Source organism: Trichoderma harzianum, assembly GCF_003025095.1.
Source record: "Trichoderma harzianum CBS 226.95 unplaced genomic scaffold M431scaffold_3, whole genome shotgun sequence".
NCBI lineage: Eukaryota > Fungi > Ascomycota > Sordariomycetes > Hypocreales > Hypocreaceae > Trichoderma > Trichoderma harzianum.
Window position 1 is genome coordinate 1,100,053 of NW_020209251.1, and position 16,575 is coordinate 1,116,627.

Below are 16,575 nucleotides of genomic sequence, written 5' to 3' on the forward strand. Positions count from 1 at the left end.
AGTTCTGCCGAATTTCGAGCTTATCGATAACCCGCCCACCTTATCACGTGGGCGCATATATCCCACCAAAGCCTAGCAATCCATGGTGCGCCAGGGTCCGTCTAGCCGCTTCCACCTCTTTGATAATAGATCCAGGCTGTTCGGTGCAGAAAAACACTTTCTGACTTTTAGATCAGCACGCCCTCACCGACAAACCTTTGCCCGAAAAGCCAGACTGAGAACTCGAATATTCTGGTCGCAGCCTTTCTGTTTCTTTCTTTTCTGTCTCCCGCCCGGCGTCTGCGGCGATGATGTGAGGCCGTTGACGAGGAGCACGAATCCCTTCCCTTGAACTATCCCGCGCCGAAGCTTGTCGCAGCGGATTTTTCCAGACTTTAAAAATTTATACTTGCCAGGTAGCTTTCCCTCCTGATTGCTTTGGTATTTAACTACTTGAGCGTTCCTCCGCTTCGTAATACTGTCACACGTTCTTCCTCCCCTCTTGTGTCACAACTGCCAACAAATTCACTCTCGCTCGCTTCGAGGCTGACTTATCACCATCGCAGCACCATTCGGCGCATTTGCCCCTACTCACCGATACAACATGGAGGGCGCGTTCACCCACGTGGGCAATCACCTCATTTCCGACTCAGCTGCGGCCATCAAGGCCGGTGCAGACGATCTCTCGGCGCTCGACCCTGACGAGGCTCTCCTTTACGGCAAATATGGCGGCCAGAGTGGCCGGCGCCGAGCCGACGACGATGACAACCAGACGGAAGCATTTGAGGAGGACGATAATGACAGCCTCAATAGCGTTCCCATTGACCAAATGATGGGCATGAAATTGAAGCACCCCGAGGAGGAGAAGGAACTTCCACCTCATGCATGCGCGTGAGCAATCCCATGCGGTTCGTGGTTGATATAGGCTAACATGATGTGGAAAGATACTGTGGTATTCACTCTCCGGCTTGCGTCGTGAAGTGTCTTACGTGCAACAAATGGTTCTGCAGTGCTCGCGGCAGTGGTTCCTCGACCCACATCGTCAATCATCTGGTTCGCGCACGACACAAGGAAGTGCAACTGCACCCCGAATCGACACTCGGAGATACTGTGCTGGAGTGCTATAGCTGTGGAACAAAAAATGCCTTTATTCTTGGATTCATCCCCGCGAAATCCGACGCCGTGGTCGTCTTGCTATGCCGCCAACCCTGCGCTGCCGCCAACTCTAACAAGGACATGAACTGGGATACATCGCGATGGGAGCCCCTCATCGAGGAACGGGCATTTTTGCCCTGGCTAGTGAACCCTCCATCTGATGCTGAACAGTTGCGTGCCCGCCACCTGACGATGAACACGATTGCCAAGCTCGAAGAAATGTGGAAGCAGGAGCCGGATGCGACAATTCAAGATTTGGAGAAGGCCTCCAACATCGACGACGATCCTCTCCCCGTTCAGCTGACCTATGATGACCCCTACCACTATCAAAATATCTTTGGTCCTCTTGTTAAAATGGAATCTGACTACGATAAGAAGCTCAAGGAAGCACAGTCGGAAGATGGCTTGACCGTTCGCTGGGATTATGCTCTCAATAACAAACACATTGCTAGCTTTAACCTACAGAAAATCGAGTCGGGTGATGTCAAACTCGCAGTCGGCGACGAGATGCGACTGCGCTACACTGGCGAGCTCAGAGAGGAATGGGAGGGAGTTGGATACGTCATCAAGATCCCAAACAGCCAATCTGACGAAGTTTGCCTCGAACTTCGCAAGACTGGCAACGATAAGCTGGTCCCTATCGACCTCTCTCACAACTTCTCGGCCGATTACGTTTGGAAGGCTACCTCGTACGATCGCATGCAACTCGCCATGAAGACGTTCGCCGTTGACGACATGAGTGTTTCGGGATACATCTTCCACATCCTGCTCGGCCATATCTGCCAGCCGCCACCCATGAAAGTCACGCTGCCTAAGAAGTGGTCTGCTCCCGGGCTTCCTGACCTGAACCAGGGCCAGGTGGATGCAATCAGAGCCGTTCTGCAGAAGCCTCTCAGTCTCATTCAAGGACCCCCTGGAACCGGAAAGACTGTCACCTCTGCCACCATCATCTATCACCTTGCAAAGATGAGCGGCAGCCAAGTTCTCGTCTGCGCCCCGTCCAATGTTGCCGTAGACCAGCTCTGTGAGCGTATACACCGCACAGGTCTCAAGGTGGTCCGACTTACGGCCAAGTCCAGAGAGGATGTGGAGTCGTCTGTCAGCTTCCTGGCGCTGCATGAGCAGGTCCGCATGTCGGAGCACAACAGTGAACTCGTGAAGCTATCGCAACTGAAGGTCGAAGTTGGAGAACTTTCGAGCCAGGATGAGAAGAAGCTAAGACAGCTCACCAAGGCTGCCGAACGAGAGATCTTGAGCAACGCAGATGTCATTTGCTGCACCTGCGTTGGTGCAGGCGACCCGCGACTCTCCAAGATGAAGTTCCGAAATGTCCTGATTGATGAGTCTACACAGTCGGCCGAGCCAGAATGCATGATTCCCCTCGTTCTCGGATGCAAGCAGGTCGTCCTGGTCGGAGACCATAAGCAGCTGGGACCCGTCATTATGAACAAGAAGGCGGCCAAGGCTGGTCTCAACAGGTCTCTCTTTGAACGGTTGATCAACTTGAAAATCAACCCCATTCCGCTAAAGACCCAGTACCGCATGCACCCATGCCTATCAGAGTTCCCTTCCAACATGTTTTACGACGGTACCCTGCAGAATGGTATTACCCATGAGCAACGAGTTCGAAAGGATGTCGACTTCCCCTGGCCCGTGACTGAGATGCCCATGATGTTCTGGTCCAACATTGGCCACGAGGAAATTTCCACCTCTGGTACTTCGTACCTGAACAGAACAGAAGCGTCGAATGTGGAGAAGACAGTGACACGTTTCTTCAAGGCTGGCGTGAAGCCATCCGAGATTGGAGTCATTACACCATACGAGGGCCAGCGCAGCTATATCGTTTCAACCATGCAAAACTCCGGTACCTACAAGAAGGAGTTGTACAAGGACGTGGAGGTGGCATCGGTGGACGCATTCCAAGGCCGTGAAAAGGACTTCATTGTCCTATCTTGTGTCCGTTCCAACGACAACCAGGGCATCGGATTCTTGTCAGATCCTCGCCGTCTCAACGTTGCTCTCACCCGAGCCAAGTATGGTCTGGTTATTCTTGGCAACCCCAAGGTTCTGTCTAAGCATGAGCTTTGGCACAACCTCCTTGCTCATTTCAAGGATCGCAAGTGCTTCGTCGAGGGACCCCTTACCAACTTGCAGGCATGTCTGTTGCAGTTTAGCCGCCCAAGAGTGAGCTACCGCCAGAAGAACAGCCAGCCGTCTCAGTACCCGGGTGCAAGGCAGCAAAATGGCAGGCTCAACGGCGGTCCTCCTGGTCGTGACTTTGACGCCGGCTCCATGGTTTCCTACATCCCAGACGACGTCTCCTCGATTCAGGGCTCAGCCTTTGGAGGCGCTGCGCTCAACTCGGCTTTCCCACCGATGTTCTCCAGCTTTGCGCCTGAGCAGTGGCCCGGGCTACCTGGAGTGTCGGCGCCGGGACGGGGACACAAGGGCCGCAACCGAGCGCCCGAAAGTGTCGCCGGCGAAAGCGTGGCCAACTCTGAGCTGACGGATGCCTCAGCCAGCGTCATTGGTGCCAAGGGGATTGGCCAAGGCGGCGTCAGTCTAGGCGCTGGCTTACACGATGTTGTGACGGGAATGCGAGCTGTCTCGTACAGTCAGAGCGACCGACTGAAGCACTACGTGGAAAGCAGCGGCCGCATGAACCTTGGCAGCGGCTATGGTCGACGCTACGACGACGATGAGAAAAGCATCAGCACAGCTTTCCACAGCCAAATTGGTGGAGGGTACGATTGAGTGACAAGCGCAAGGCTCTCAGAATGACATCATTGCACGAGCAAGCGATGATTACAAGGATATCGCCCAAGGGCTCTACAGTACGAGCAATAGCTTCCGTGGGACTCATCAACAACGTGATGGCTACAACAGCCGCTCCGCCGAACCGGTCGTGGGAAAACGAACAATCCAACAGACTGAGTGAATACGATCACTTCGTGCCTGGCAATTCCGCTTATTGCCGCAGATGCGTGTCGTAGTTGAAACTAGTTCACCGTCGAGATGAGCAGGGTTTTGTGGTCAGACCTGTCGAGACAACCTGCTTGACACTCGCTCTCAACGGCGAGTGGCAGTGAGAACCACTGCGACTGCTCTTTCAAGATGTGCGATGAGCAGGTAGGGGAAGAACGACAACGACTTGAGGATGATTCTTTGTTTTATTTGATGGAGAAGGAAGATGAAGTTGCGGGCGGGCCGCCGGAGAGTAGGGTTCCATCCATATTGGCAACTCGCTACCTATCTGAGGCGTTGCTGAGCCTGGACCCTCTCGCAAGTTTACAGGCCGCTTGTCCTGCTGTTGTTTGAGAAGATGCAAGTTGATCTTTTAATGCCAACTATAGCCGCTCTTTTACCGAGACGTAGATGAATTAGTATAACAGTCATTCTTTGAATTCGGGTGTGTTGATAAAATTGAAGTTTCGGCACGGCACGCTATCGGTTGCCCAAGTGGTCCTAGTCTACCTGTAGTACTGTAGATATTTGGTGGGAATGACCGAGGCGCCGATTCGTGCTAGCTTGAGGGCGCTGCTACTGTAAAAGGGAGCGTAGTGGTGATGCCAACTCCGAAATATGCAGGTACATGCTTACTCGTATTACCACACGATAGACCGTTGAGAATAGGGGTGCAGGGATAGGGGGCTATTTGGGGATCATAGAGCACCCATCTCTCTGGGTACTGGACCCGAAGAAGTGCTTTCACACAAGGACGATAAGGCAGCCAGCATTTACGGAGTAACTATTTGGTGATTCCATATGGTGTCTTTGTATGTACCATGTCATGAATCCACATACGCTAATTTGACACGACACCCATGGATCCTTGACAAGTCAACAACTATTGCCCTGTAAATTTGCCCGTGCACAGGAGAAAGACAGCAGAAAAGCACACAAAGTTCCCGCGAAACTATTTAGACGCCAGCCAATCAAGCCCGACATCTGAACCTCCGCACTCTATTTCGTTCTGGATCTAAAGAATGTGGCGCTTTACCGTTTTAGGGGCTAAATTACCATCTTCGGGGCTTAGGCTAGTGACGGTGCGCTAGTAATTTTCGTCCGGTGCCCTCGGAACAAGGCGAGAGAGCGAGAAAAAACACAGAGGAAGAAAACCGAATGCGCTGTTGGGTGGATGGGTGTAAGAGGCATTTGCCAAGGTATGGAAGGAATGAAGGAGGATCAAAACTGCGGCTTGGATTGAGTATTGGGGGGCTGTTAAAATAACTCTGTGGCTTAGCAGATGGATGGATCATAGATGTGAGTTGCTCAAGCTCAGCTGAAGCTTTCTCCAACTGAACTGTCACAAGGGGTGGCTCCTGGCGTTTAGGGGACTTTGGCCGCCAAGACGGGCTGCCACCCGTGCTGACTTGGACCTTGGCGGGCTTTGTTCCCTCTCCCCCCTAGTCGCCGTTGGTTGTAAATATTTCTCTCTTTCTTTGTGCTTTCTTTGTTGCTGTGCCGCTGCTGTCTCTTTGTTCCGTTCTGCTCTTTTTGTTCTTTGTTCTGGTTACTGTTTCTTTTCGAAGCTATCTCGATTCACTCTCGGCCGTCTCGGGACGCACCGAATTTTGGAAACATTTTGCATCTCAAGGCCGTTGTATAAAAAGCCATGTGCTCACCGTAACCTACCGATGGCCTCCATATTCAACCAGATCCAGGGCCGAGTCCCTCGCCGCTATGTTGCGCTTGTGGCCTTCTTCTTCTTTGTCGCCCTCTTCCTCTGGAGCGGCTTTGATGTCGTGCCCCGATCTCCCACCGTCGGCAGATTCAAGTATGTGCCCAGCAGCTACAATTGGGCCAAGGCCAAGGTCTATCATCCCGTCAAGGACATGAAGATGTTACCGCAGGGAACACCCGTTACCTTTCCCAAGGTGCAGCTGAAGAACCATTCAGAGAACCAAGACGCCACCTCCAGCACTCGGAAACAGGCTGTCAAGAATGCCTTCATCAAGAGCTGGGAGGCGTACAAGTCCCATGCGTGGGGCAAGGACCAACTGCAACCCCTCTCAGGCGGTGGAAAAGATACCTTCAGCGGTTGGATGGCACAGGTGGTGGATGCGTTGGATACCCTGTGGATCATGGACCTCAAGGAAGACTTCTATCTGGCCGTTAAAGAAGTGGCAGTGATCGACTGGGCCACGACCCACGACAACAACGTTATCAACCTGTTCGAGGTGACTATTCGATATCTTGGCGGGTTGCTTGCGGCATACGACCTCTCCCAGGAGCCCGTCTTGCGTGCAAAGGCAATTGAGCTTGGTGATGCACTCTATGCCACCTTTGATACCCCGAACCGTCTGCCATCACACTGGCTTGACTACAGCAAGGCCAAGAAGGGCGAACAGACAGCCGATGACAGCATGTCGGGGGCTGCCGGTGGCACTCTCTGCATGGAATTTACCCGCCTCTCACAGATCACGGGCGATCCCAAGTATTACGACGCCACGGAGCGCATCAAGCAGTTCTACTATCGCTTCCAGAACGAGACCTCCCTTCCGGGCCTTTGGCCAGTGACCATGAACTTTCGCGATGAGCAGCTGATTGAGACTCGATACACCATCGGAGCTGGCGCCGATTCCATGTACGAATATTTGGTCAAGATGCCCGTTCTTCTGGGGGGACTGGACCCCCAATATCCCGAAATGGCCATCAAGGCTCTCGATACCGCTAGGGACTACCTGCTATATCGTCCCATGACTCCAAAGGACGAGAATATTCTCATGGCTGGAAATGCACTAGTAGACCACGGCAATGTCGAGCGAATTTATGAGATGCAGCACCTGACTTGCTTTGCAGGCGGCATGTATGCAATGGCTGGCAAGCTCTTCAAGCGAGACGACTATGTCGATTTGGGCTCCCGCCTCTCGTCCGGCTGTGTATGGGCGTATGACTCCTTCGCCTCTGGCATCATGCCCGAGGCAGCAGACCTGGTAGGCTGCAAGAAACTCGATGGGCCCTGCCCATACGACGAAACTTTTTTGCCCCTGAGTAATGACCCAAGACTACCCCCGGGCTTTGTGAACGTCAAGGCTAAACACTATCTCTTACGGCCCGAAGCCATTGAGAGTGTGTTTTACATGTACCGCATTACCGGGGATCAGGTTTGGAGGGATACGGCGTGGAGGTTGTGGGAGAATATTGTCAGAGAGACGGAGGTGGACCTGGCGTTTGCCATTGTTGAAGACGTTACCGTGAGCAAGGGCACCAACGGCGACGTGATGGAGGTGAGTTTCCCAACCAAATCACAAAGAGAAAATATGATGTGACCAATGGGCAACTGCTAACTTCCAGTATAGACGTTTTGGCTGGCTGAAACGCTCAAGTACTTTTACTTGATTTTCGATGATGAAGGCGCGATCGACTTGGACGAGTGGGTGTTTAACACGGAGGCGCATCCGTTCAAGCGGCCGGTGGTGTGAGGATGGTGTGAAGACGGCGTTCAAAGGAAATGTCTGATGTGATGGTTATATATACATGCATATGATGGGGAAACGATCTGAGATGAGGATATAGATAGGGGTAAAAGTGTGAGCGAGATGTATTATAAGATCGGCGCAGGGATGCACGTGAGTACCTGGCCAAAAAGATGTCCATCCCAACGGAGCATAGTGAGGTTTTCTGGACATTTCTGGACATTTACAAGGCATGTCTTCAAAGCGAGTTGTTTCGAATTTCAGTTGGTATACAAGGCTATTCACTATTCATGTCATTATAGCTCTATCGAATACTAATGTAATATTCTGTGATACTCTTTCCTTATTGCTGTGCTCCTGATAGCCCACTGTCACCATCTACCCCGCTACGGCCACTGGCCCCCCAGCATTGCATATGCAGATCCGCCAAAGGCTATTGGATTGATCGATTACATCACCTCGCGCTATCAATTCAACCAACTCTATCCCTACAGTAGTCTGCAGTACTAGGATTCACTTACACCTCGCCTTTCTCTCTTCTCAACTCCCTCTTCTCTCCAACGTGATGAGGATACGCAAGGCATGCCACTCCTCCCGCGCACTCTCGCCACCGTCTCTTGTCTTTTTGCGCAACCAATATCACGACGTTGCGTGACCAGTGAATCTGCTATCAAGGCACACGGGCAATACTGGCTTGGTGCGGCTCCGGCCTCGAATTGGACTCCCAACTCGACATCGGCTGGAGGCCGATTGAGGCGCTGTTGTGATGGTTGCAAGAGAGGATTTCATGCGTCGAGGGAGCTTGCGAGGGGCAGCTTTGAGGGGATGAATCATTATGAACGGCTGAAGGTATCACCCGATGCCTCTCCGGCCGAGATCAAAAAGTATGGATAGCGATTCGATTCCAGTATTTCAAGACTCTGATGGCTAATGCTTTGCCTATAGATCCTTCTATGCGCTCTCCAAAGCCCACCACCCCGATGCAAATCGCTCCGACCCCGACGCCGCCCACAACTTTTCTCTCCTCTCCGAGTCTTACACCGTTCTATCCAATGCCTCTCGCCGCGCCACCTACGACCGCGAGGTGTTGCACCTCCACGAACATCACCACCATCCTCACCACCACCACGCCTCATATCACAGTACCAATCCCGCCGGCGGCCGTCCCCCTTCCGGCCTGAGCCGCCGCAGAGGAACCTTTCGCGGGCCCCCGCCAAGCTTCTATCGCAGCGGCGGATATGGCGCCCAAGCGGAGAAGCGCCACCAGGCACACGAAGAGTCGACCGGCGGCGCAGCAGCTTCAGGAGCTCAGACGGACCGCGCCAACCCTTGGAATACCAGCGCCTTTCACCATGCGCATCATTATGCTGGTATGGGCCCGGGGTCTGACCCTCACCATTTCCGGGACCAGCACGTGCCGCATTTCGACAAGGCGGGCCATACGCGGACGCATGAGCGGGAGGATCACCGACGGTGGCAGCGGCAGAGAAGGGCTGTGGGGGATGATGGGATAGAGTTTGAGCCGCAGACGAGCTTGGCAGGGCACTTTTTGATTGTGGCGGGGATATTGGCGGCGACGTTTCTTGCGCCGGCGGTGTATCTGCAGTTTATGCGCCTGGGGAGGCAGAAGAAGGAGAAGGAGTCGTGAGGCGGATGTGGGAGCGTGTGTAGATGGCGCCTGGAGTGGGATAGGGAAGACTGTACAAAGAATAGAGCGAATTTACATAGATAGCGGCAATGAGGGTATGGGCGAGCAATGCCCATTATAATGTCATGACACCTGATTCTCAGCAATATGATTAATTTGGAATGTCTTTGCTCATAGTCAAGAGAATAAGATATAATGTCATAATGAAGAGTTGTTGTTTAGTTGTATTACTCATAAAGCCATTGCGCATTAGCATTACACAGACAATTGTGGTACAGAGAGCGAGCGTACGCTAATATACACATATTTTTGCGACATTTTGCTTTTCAACACCAAAAGAAGAGAGCAACAAGGAAAAATAGACATCACAAACATAAACATAAACAGAACATCGACCGGCAGGCAGACAGACAAGACAGACAGCAACCGCGTATGTTCACTTGCGCAAAATATTCTTTATTCTTTTTTTGTTGTTCAATACCCGGTTGCTCGAAAAGAGAAAAAAGGCATCTATCTACCACCCGAGATCAAAAATCGTAAAGAAGCAAGCCCCCCTTTTTCGTTTTAATTTTTTTCAAAAACTTCAAAGGAGGGGCGCTTCTGAATGGAGACAAAGTTGCGCAAAATAGCAACCAAGCCAACCTCGCCCATTAACATCTCACGCGCACATTGCATGCATGTGAGATATCAAATGACGATAGGAGAGTGCTAGGGGGGGTTTTCCGAGGCTTAACCCTCGAAGGTGAAGCTGGCACCGAGCTTGTGGGTAGCCTGGTCGAGCTTCTGGGTATCGAAAGAGCCACCGAGACCCAGGGTGACACCCTCACGGAGGAGGACGTTGTAGGCAAGGGCGGCAATACCACGGTCGTTGATCTTGACCTGTTCATTTCGAAAACAAAAAATGGTAAGCAAAGTTGTACAGAGAATGAATGTCATTAGGGTGTGGATAGAGAGGATACGAACCTTGGCGAAGGAGACGGGGTCAATGCGGTACTTGCTGGCGACCTCGAGGCCGACAGTGTTGCTGGTCTTGGAGTTCCAGGTGGCCTTGGCACCGGCCTCGACCTGGCTGTTGACCTTGTGGTAGTAGGAAGCGGCGAAGACGCTCAGGTTGTCGGTGGCGGTGATGGCGGCGCTGTACTGGGGGGCGATGTAGCCGACGGCGGCGCTGTAGCCGGTCAGGGCAGCCTTGTTGACATCATAGCCGGCGCTGGCACCGGCCAGGAAGCCCTCGTGGCCGACGACGGCGTCGACGTTGGCGGTGGGGCCCTTGAGGAGGTCGAAGAAGGCGCGGCCGTGGAAGCCGGGCTGCTTGAAGAGCAGGTTGAACTTGGCGCCCTTGGCGGCGGTGGCGGGCAGGAAGTTGAAGAGACCCTCGAGCTTGAGGCCCTTGGCGAGGGAGTCGCTGACCTCAATCTTCGTGTCGAGGGCGTTGGCGGTGTTCCAGGTCTGGGTCAGGGTCAGGCCTGTGGACGCCGAGGAGCGTTAGTAAAAAGTCAATGGCCCTAAATTGCGACCCAAGCAACGAGGCTCGAAAAGCGCGCTCTCCAGGGGGGATGTGGAGGAGAGAGCCTTGCGTGTCTCAAGTCTTGGGACAGGTGGGATGTCGTACCGGTAGGCTTGTCGGTGTATTTTCCCTCAATCTGTTACATTGGCAATGGCCGTGTCAGTCTTGCTGTTGTTTTCTAGGCCCTCGCGAGTGGCGGGGGAGGGGAAGCGTCAAGGAGAAGACGGCAGAAAGACTGGGCAGGGTGGAGCAAAACTCACAGCAGCAGAGGTGGCCTTCTCGTGGCTGGACTTGCCGGTCACCTTGAAGGCAACGCCATTGGGAGCAGTGTCCTTGAACTCGAAGGTGGTGGCGGACAGGTGGTAGAAGTCCTTGTTAAGGAGCTATATGGCGCAAAAAAAGCAAGGTCAGCCGCGTTCGTTACTGAGGTATCCTCTCGAGCTCCTAGCCGAGGGGCAAACAAGAGCCGAGCAGGAAACCAGAAAAAAAAAACCAGCTGGAAAGGAGCGCATACGTCGTTGGCCGGCTTGGCAATGTCGGAGAAGGCGGGGATAGACATTTTGGCGGTTTTGGGAGAAAGGAATTCAAGATGGGCTGCAGACGAAGGCAAAGGGGAGGATGATTGCGGTGTGCTAACAGGAAATAGGATCAGACCAAAAAGAGAAGAGGTTCTAGTCTGGAGGTTTGAGGCGAGGGAAAATGTTCTGGGCACAGGCGAGGCCGCTGATTGGCCGGCCGGTTGGTTGGGGAAAGACGAGGGAGAGCGTCGGCTGATGTCGGGCCGGGCATATGGCGGATGGCCAGGGTCTAAACTCAATTGGGGCGTGTGCTGTGACCACGTGGGGGAGCTGTGATGGTTTTTATGGCTTTGAGGATTGTTTGCATGATATTGTGATACCTTGGTATGTTTCAATTTCATGCGTCAACTGCGCCGTCTGTTCAAGTACTGGACTATCGCTTCATGCTGTGCTGGCGAGAACATCATGGACGTCAATGCATGTTGTGTGTGAACAACGCGGGGCAAAGCTGCTATGCCTAATAGACGACCTCACTAACACAATAGCCCCTTGTCCCCTATCCTTGTTCCTGGATTTAGCATAGAGTCCAATACTTCCCTGGTCCTGGCCATGTCGACAAAGTAAAGCCGCTCATCACCGCATCGGCTGTAAAATAACGTCAGGCCAACTTCTTCAGTGGTAAACATGCACGCAATAGACGCTCTTAAATTCAACCAATGGCGCAATAGCGCTCCAAGTGTATTTCATCTCGAATGCCGAGCCATGTCCGGACCTCGGATATATACAAACAACTACAAAGGACGGCACTATTCTAGACTCTTGGCTATTTTGTGATGTTAAACTTTTCTGCCTGTATACCATATACCACCTGGTAGTAGTATATTCTTCCACTTCCTGGGATGCATCTTCACTAGCACCTGCGAAAATATTTGACAATATTCCACATGCATACTTTACTCGGCGTTGTCGTACTTGGCGTTGTGAGTCGCGATAGCTCTGTACATCATATTAGCAAAATCCATTCACATCCAACGATGCTAAGCAACAAAAACAAAGTACGAACCTGCCGCTAGGATCCGTCTGCTTGGACCAAGTAGGCGTCCATCGCTCCACGGTGGAAGCGCAGCGAGGAGGGAAATGCTCGTCAAACATGAGTCGGTACCAGTAACTAGGATAATGAGTTAGCCTTGTGTCATTAAACGCCACCGTGAATTATACGTACGCCTCCTTGGTATCCGGAATATCGATACCCCACTCAGCCTTAGGGTTCTTCATCATCTCGTCGGTGACGTGGAGCTCGGCGTTGTCCTTGAGCGCATCGATCCATCCGTATCCGACACCGTCAGAAAACTGCTCCTTCTGTCTCCACAGGATAGAGTCGGGCAGATAGGCGGGAGTACCGGGCTCATCGGTCGTGTCAAAGGCTTTTCGGAGAATGTACTTCTCCATTCTGTCCTTAGTGATCATCTTCTCCTGAGGGTCAATGCTCATCGCAGTCTCAATGAACTAGGAAGATGTGTTAGTGTAAAGTAGAGGGGCATTCCAGATGTAAATTTTCAACATACCTTCTTGTCCAGGAAAGGCACACGAGCCTCGAGACCCCATGCCGAGGTGGACTTGTTGGCTCGCAGACAATCCGCAAGGTGCAGGTTCTTAATACGGCGGACCGTCTCCTCGTGGAACGCCTTCTTATCAGGAGCAGCATGGAAGTAAAGGTAGCCACCGAAAATCTCATCGCTACCCTCGCCACTCAAGACCATCTTGATGCCCATGGCCTTGATCTTGCGCGAGAGCAAAAACATGGGTGTGGAGGCTCGGATTGTTGTGACGTCGTAAGTCTCCAGGTGGTAGATGACATCTGACAGCGCGTTGAGACCATCCTCAATTGTAAATGTCATGACGTGGTGCTTGGTGCCGAGGAACTTGGCGACCTTGAGAGCGGCCTCGTTGTCGGGAGATCCGGGGAGACCAATAGAGAAGGAGTTGAGCTGCGGCAGGTAGGTGACAGTGGATAGGTTGTCGTCGTCGTCAACACCGACAAGGCCTTCTCCGTGGTCAAGGTCAGCCTCCGCAGGAGTCTCGGTGCCGCTAGACTTTTCGGCCTTCTCCCTGAGTCTCAGCATCTCTCGCTGGGCAATAGACGCAACCAGACTAGAGTCGAGACCGCCAGAGAGAAGCACACCATAAGGGACTTCAGCCATCAAACGCTTTCTAACAGCGGTCTCGAGTGAAGTTCGGATGGCCTTGTAGTCGATCGGGGCAGAGGGCACGTTGGTGGGATCCCACCAAGTAGGCTTGAAGTAACGGGTCGTCTCGCCGGTTTTTGAGTCGTAGACGTGGCCGGGAGGGAAGGCCACGATCTTGTCGCAGACGGGGTGCAGGCACTTGAGCTCCGAGGCAAAGTACACAGCTCCAGGCTCCTTCCATGACCATCCCTGGTACAATGTTGTGATGCCGATGGGGTCGCGGGCGGCAATGGTGCGGTCCTGCTTCTTGTCATATAGAACAAAGGAGAACATGCCATCTAGGTAGTTGGGGGCGTCGATATCGTGCTCCAAATACTATGGTAGAGCAGCAATGTCAGTCTTCGACTCTCCATCTTGTTCGTAATCCCCCCTTTGGGCTCCGAAAACTTACCAGAGGAATGATGACCTCGCAGTCAGATGTTGTCTTGAAGTGATAGGGCTCCTTCAAGTGCTTTCGGACCTGACGGTGGTTGTAAATCTCGCCGTTGGCGGCAAGAATGAGTGTGTCATCGGCATTGGTCAGGGGCTGGGCGCCAGACTCTATCTCGTGTGTGAGCGAGCGCTTGATTCTGCAAAATGTACCGTTGAGGATCGAGACTTACCAACACCGACGATACTAAGACGCTCATGGCAGAGGACTACGCAAATATGTCAGCCCAAGACTCCAATTGATGTACTCAAAGCCAATCGACTTACTTGTGTTGTGAGAGATGACGCTGCCGCCTGTAAACAAACCACACAGTCAGCTCAACAGCTCTTCGTTTCGCTATACAGCACTCATCGTATCAATTGGCTCAAGACGTACTCCAATCGGGGCCACGGTGTCGGATCCTAAGATATACTTGTCAATTGAAGCTGTTATCGGCAGGAATTATAGCTACTTACGCCTTAGACAGCTTCAGCGCTGTAGGCTTGAACTTTTGAACGTCAGGATGACTGTTTGAAGCAAATGTGTCAGTTCTGCCATTGTTCGCGATGAGCCGAAAGATGGCGGGGTGATCGGATTGAAGATGCCCCTCCAAAAAAAAAATTAAGAGGTACAAAGTGCCGTTGTCCACTGCACGCGATCGACGGGCGGCAGAGGACCAGGGGACCAGGTTGCGACGTACCAATGGCAAGCGAAAATGCCACACATGTTTGCGGTTCTGCGACGGAAGTTTCCTCACTCGAATAGGTACGATGGAAAGGAACAAGAAAATGCAGAATTCTCTAGAGAGAGCAGTAGATTGTTGTAAGAAGAGGAATCTGGGTCCGGACGTGGAATTTAGAGTAACGAAACAGTGGCCATGACTCTTGTTGCGGCCATCTTTAAAAATTTAAGACGCAGCCCAGCCAGGCTAAAGCTGCTAGCTTTGGGCGGCCGACTTCGGCTCGCTCAGAGTCACTCGCAGTTTATTCTGTTCCATCTCATTGGCGGCAAGCCATCCAATGTTGCCAATTACCTAAAGTGAACAAACGCAGGCTACTGATAAGGGCAATTCCAATGCCTGGCTGGTGTCAAGTTGTTAAACGACCTACCTAGAAGAGAGCATATGCTGACGGCTTATCGCGTCCAATACCCTGCAAAGCCACGAAGCGAGAGGATAGGTTCTCCTTTACAACTACAGCTGTCTATGCTTTTTGGGTAACGTGGCATTCATATGACAGCTATGCAGCTCAGCTTAGATCAGAATGGAAGAAATGCACGTGGCGGACTGGGGTCGGGCATTGCTGATTGTCGCTTGTGTGCCCTTGATGATGTCAAACAAAGGGCGGCTTTACACTTTACCGTGGTTCACTCTACTATGGAGATGCTTCCCCATACATAGTCCGTCCTAGTCTTGATAGCGCTGTAAATTCTTCTCTCGTGCTGCTAATTTAATTAAACGTGCTAGTATCTACCAAGAACGCCGTTCCACCGGACCGAGCAAACAGTCATCGTCTTTAATGTTTGGAATCTGTCGCCGATGCTACCCCCGTATCTAATCAGTCTCCATATGGCGTTCTGGCATGCCGACTATAGCCATGACTATCTCTCATGATATTTGCTAAAAGGAAAAAAAAAGAAAGAGTTGAAAATCATTTGTCCTGGTATTGCCCCCCATCCAACGCCATGGCCAATCTTCTCAGTAAGGATTATCCTCCACATCTAAAAAAGCCCCCCTTTTCTCCGAAACAAGACCGTTACGGCGCCGGGTTCTCGCGAACCACGCGGCGGATACGCTTCTCGTACTCGGCCTTGTCTCTCTTGAAGAGGTTATATGCGTCGGCTTGCGCGGGTGATTCGGGATTGGGGTCGTTGAGGAGATCTTGGATACCCAGAAGAATTTGCTTGACCGTGATGGCCGGCTTCCAGGCCTCTTCCTCGTTGAGAATCGACAGGCAGACGGTGCCCGAGGGATAGACGTTGGGATGGAACAGCGGAGGGACAAATTTGCCTGCAAACCCGGTTAGATGCTGTAGATAGGAGAGATGGGGGGGGGGGGGGGGGGGGGGGGGAATTCCTTCATGTCTTACATTTTGGGGGTTTTGTTGGGTACTCTAAAGAAGCACGACGAACGTCAGTTTCTGCCCAATCCACCTTATCGCGCACGCGAGCACTCACCATCGGGGAACGCAATGTTGATCTTAAACAGGCCTCCCTCCCAGATGGTCTTCTCCTTGCCCGGAATGCCGCACTCCCAGTTCTTCAAGTCGAGCACTCCCTCCTTTGTCCGGGCCGGTTTGGCAAAGAAGCCAAAGGGATGGTCACGTCGCCATTGCTTCCTAACAGTCGTACATCAGTCAGCGCCTTGGGGGTTCCTAGAATACCGATGACCATGAATCTTGAATCACATACCGCTCCTCCTGTAATCTGTTCTGGCAGAGAGCCATGGTGGAATGCTACACCGAGAGATCGACAATCGAGTCGCGAGACCAGGTCGTGACAGCGCCTGGTGGTAAAGGCAAGTTGGCCCCAAAAAAAGTCTGCCGGAGATGGCGAGTTTTGCACGCGCAAAAAAGACAAACGTCTCCCGTTCAACTCTAGTGGTGAAGGAGAGAAAAAAAGACAAAGAGTGTTGCGCGCAGAATGGAGTGATGGAAGACAAAAGAAGCAACTGTCGGATTAAAAATAAAAGCTGCC

The 16,575-nt window shown here is 52.4% G+C and overlaps 6 protein-coding genes across 6 annotated transcripts; 3 read left to right on the forward strand and 3 right to left on the reverse strand.

The window, feature by feature from the left end:
* Window positions 1-583: 583 nt before the first annotated feature.
* M431DRAFT_2723 (hypothetical protein) lies at window positions 584-3,888 on the forward strand (the record flags this gene model as incomplete). Its single annotated transcript, XM_024913957.1, has 2 exons — window positions 584-870; window positions 924-3,888. 2 exons carry the CDS (start codon window positions 584-586, stop codon window positions 3,886-3,888), a joined length of 3,252 nt encoding a protein of 1,083 aa, XP_024777315.1.
* A 1,694-nt stretch (window positions 3,889-5,582) lies between these two features.
* On the forward strand, window positions 5,583-7,582 carry M431DRAFT_346395 (glycoside hydrolase family 47 protein). Its single transcript, XM_024914448.1, has 2 exons — window positions 5,583-7,364; window positions 7,437-7,582. Exons 1-2 carry the CDS (start codon window positions 5,772-5,774, stop codon window positions 7,557-7,559), a joined length of 1,716 nt encoding a protein of 571 aa, XP_024777316.1. The 5' UTR covers window positions 5,583-5,771; the 3' UTR covers window positions 7,560-7,582.
* A 553-nt stretch (window positions 7,583-8,135) lies between these two features.
* M431DRAFT_491873 (hypothetical protein) lies at window positions 8,136-9,201 on the forward strand (the record flags this gene model as incomplete). The annotated part of the gene is made up of 2 exons (XM_024916943.1): window positions 8,136-8,437; window positions 8,499-9,201. The coding sequence occupies 2 exons, from the start codon at window positions 8,136-8,138 to the stop codon at window positions 9,199-9,201; spliced, it is 1,005 nt and encodes a 334-aa protein (XP_024777317.1).
* Window positions 9,202-9,930: 729 nt separating this feature from the next.
* M431DRAFT_491874 (hypothetical protein) lies at window positions 9,931-11,267 on the reverse strand (the record flags this gene model as incomplete). The annotated part of the gene is made up of 5 exons (XM_024916944.1): window positions 9,931-10,080; window positions 10,165-10,667; window positions 10,814-10,844; window positions 10,969-11,091; window positions 11,223-11,267. The coding sequence occupies 5 exons, from the start codon at window positions 11,265-11,267 to the stop codon at window positions 9,931-9,933; spliced, it is 852 nt and encodes a 283-aa protein (XP_024777318.1).
* A 669-nt stretch (window positions 11,268-11,936) lies between these two features.
* Window positions 11,937-14,763, reverse strand: M431DRAFT_136509 (hypothetical protein). The gene is made up of 10 exons (XM_024912550.1): window positions 14,582-14,763; window positions 14,358-14,408; window positions 14,278-14,303; window positions 14,169-14,195; window positions 14,075-14,110; window positions 13,864-14,012; window positions 12,792-13,787; window positions 12,449-12,732; window positions 12,290-12,394; window positions 11,937-12,222 (listed from the first exon to the last, which is right to left on the reverse strand). The coding sequence occupies exons 1-10, from the start codon at window positions 14,605-14,607 to the stop codon at window positions 12,180-12,182; spliced, it is 1,743 nt and encodes a 580-aa protein (XP_024777319.1). The 5' UTR covers window positions 14,608-14,763; the 3' UTR covers window positions 11,937-12,179.
* A 470-nt stretch (window positions 14,764-15,233) lies between these two features.
* Window positions 15,234-16,568, reverse strand: M431DRAFT_505215 (hypothetical protein). Its single transcript, XM_024918600.1, has 4 exons — window positions 16,291-16,568; window positions 16,057-16,217; window positions 15,969-15,992; window positions 15,234-15,889 (listed from the first exon to the last, which is right to left on the reverse strand). The coding sequence occupies exons 1-4, from the start codon at window positions 16,323-16,325 to the stop codon at window positions 15,636-15,638; spliced, it is 474 nt and encodes a 157-aa protein (XP_024777320.1). The 5' UTR covers window positions 16,326-16,568; the 3' UTR covers window positions 15,234-15,635.
* Between the last annotated feature and the right edge of the window lie 7 nt (window positions 16,569-16,575).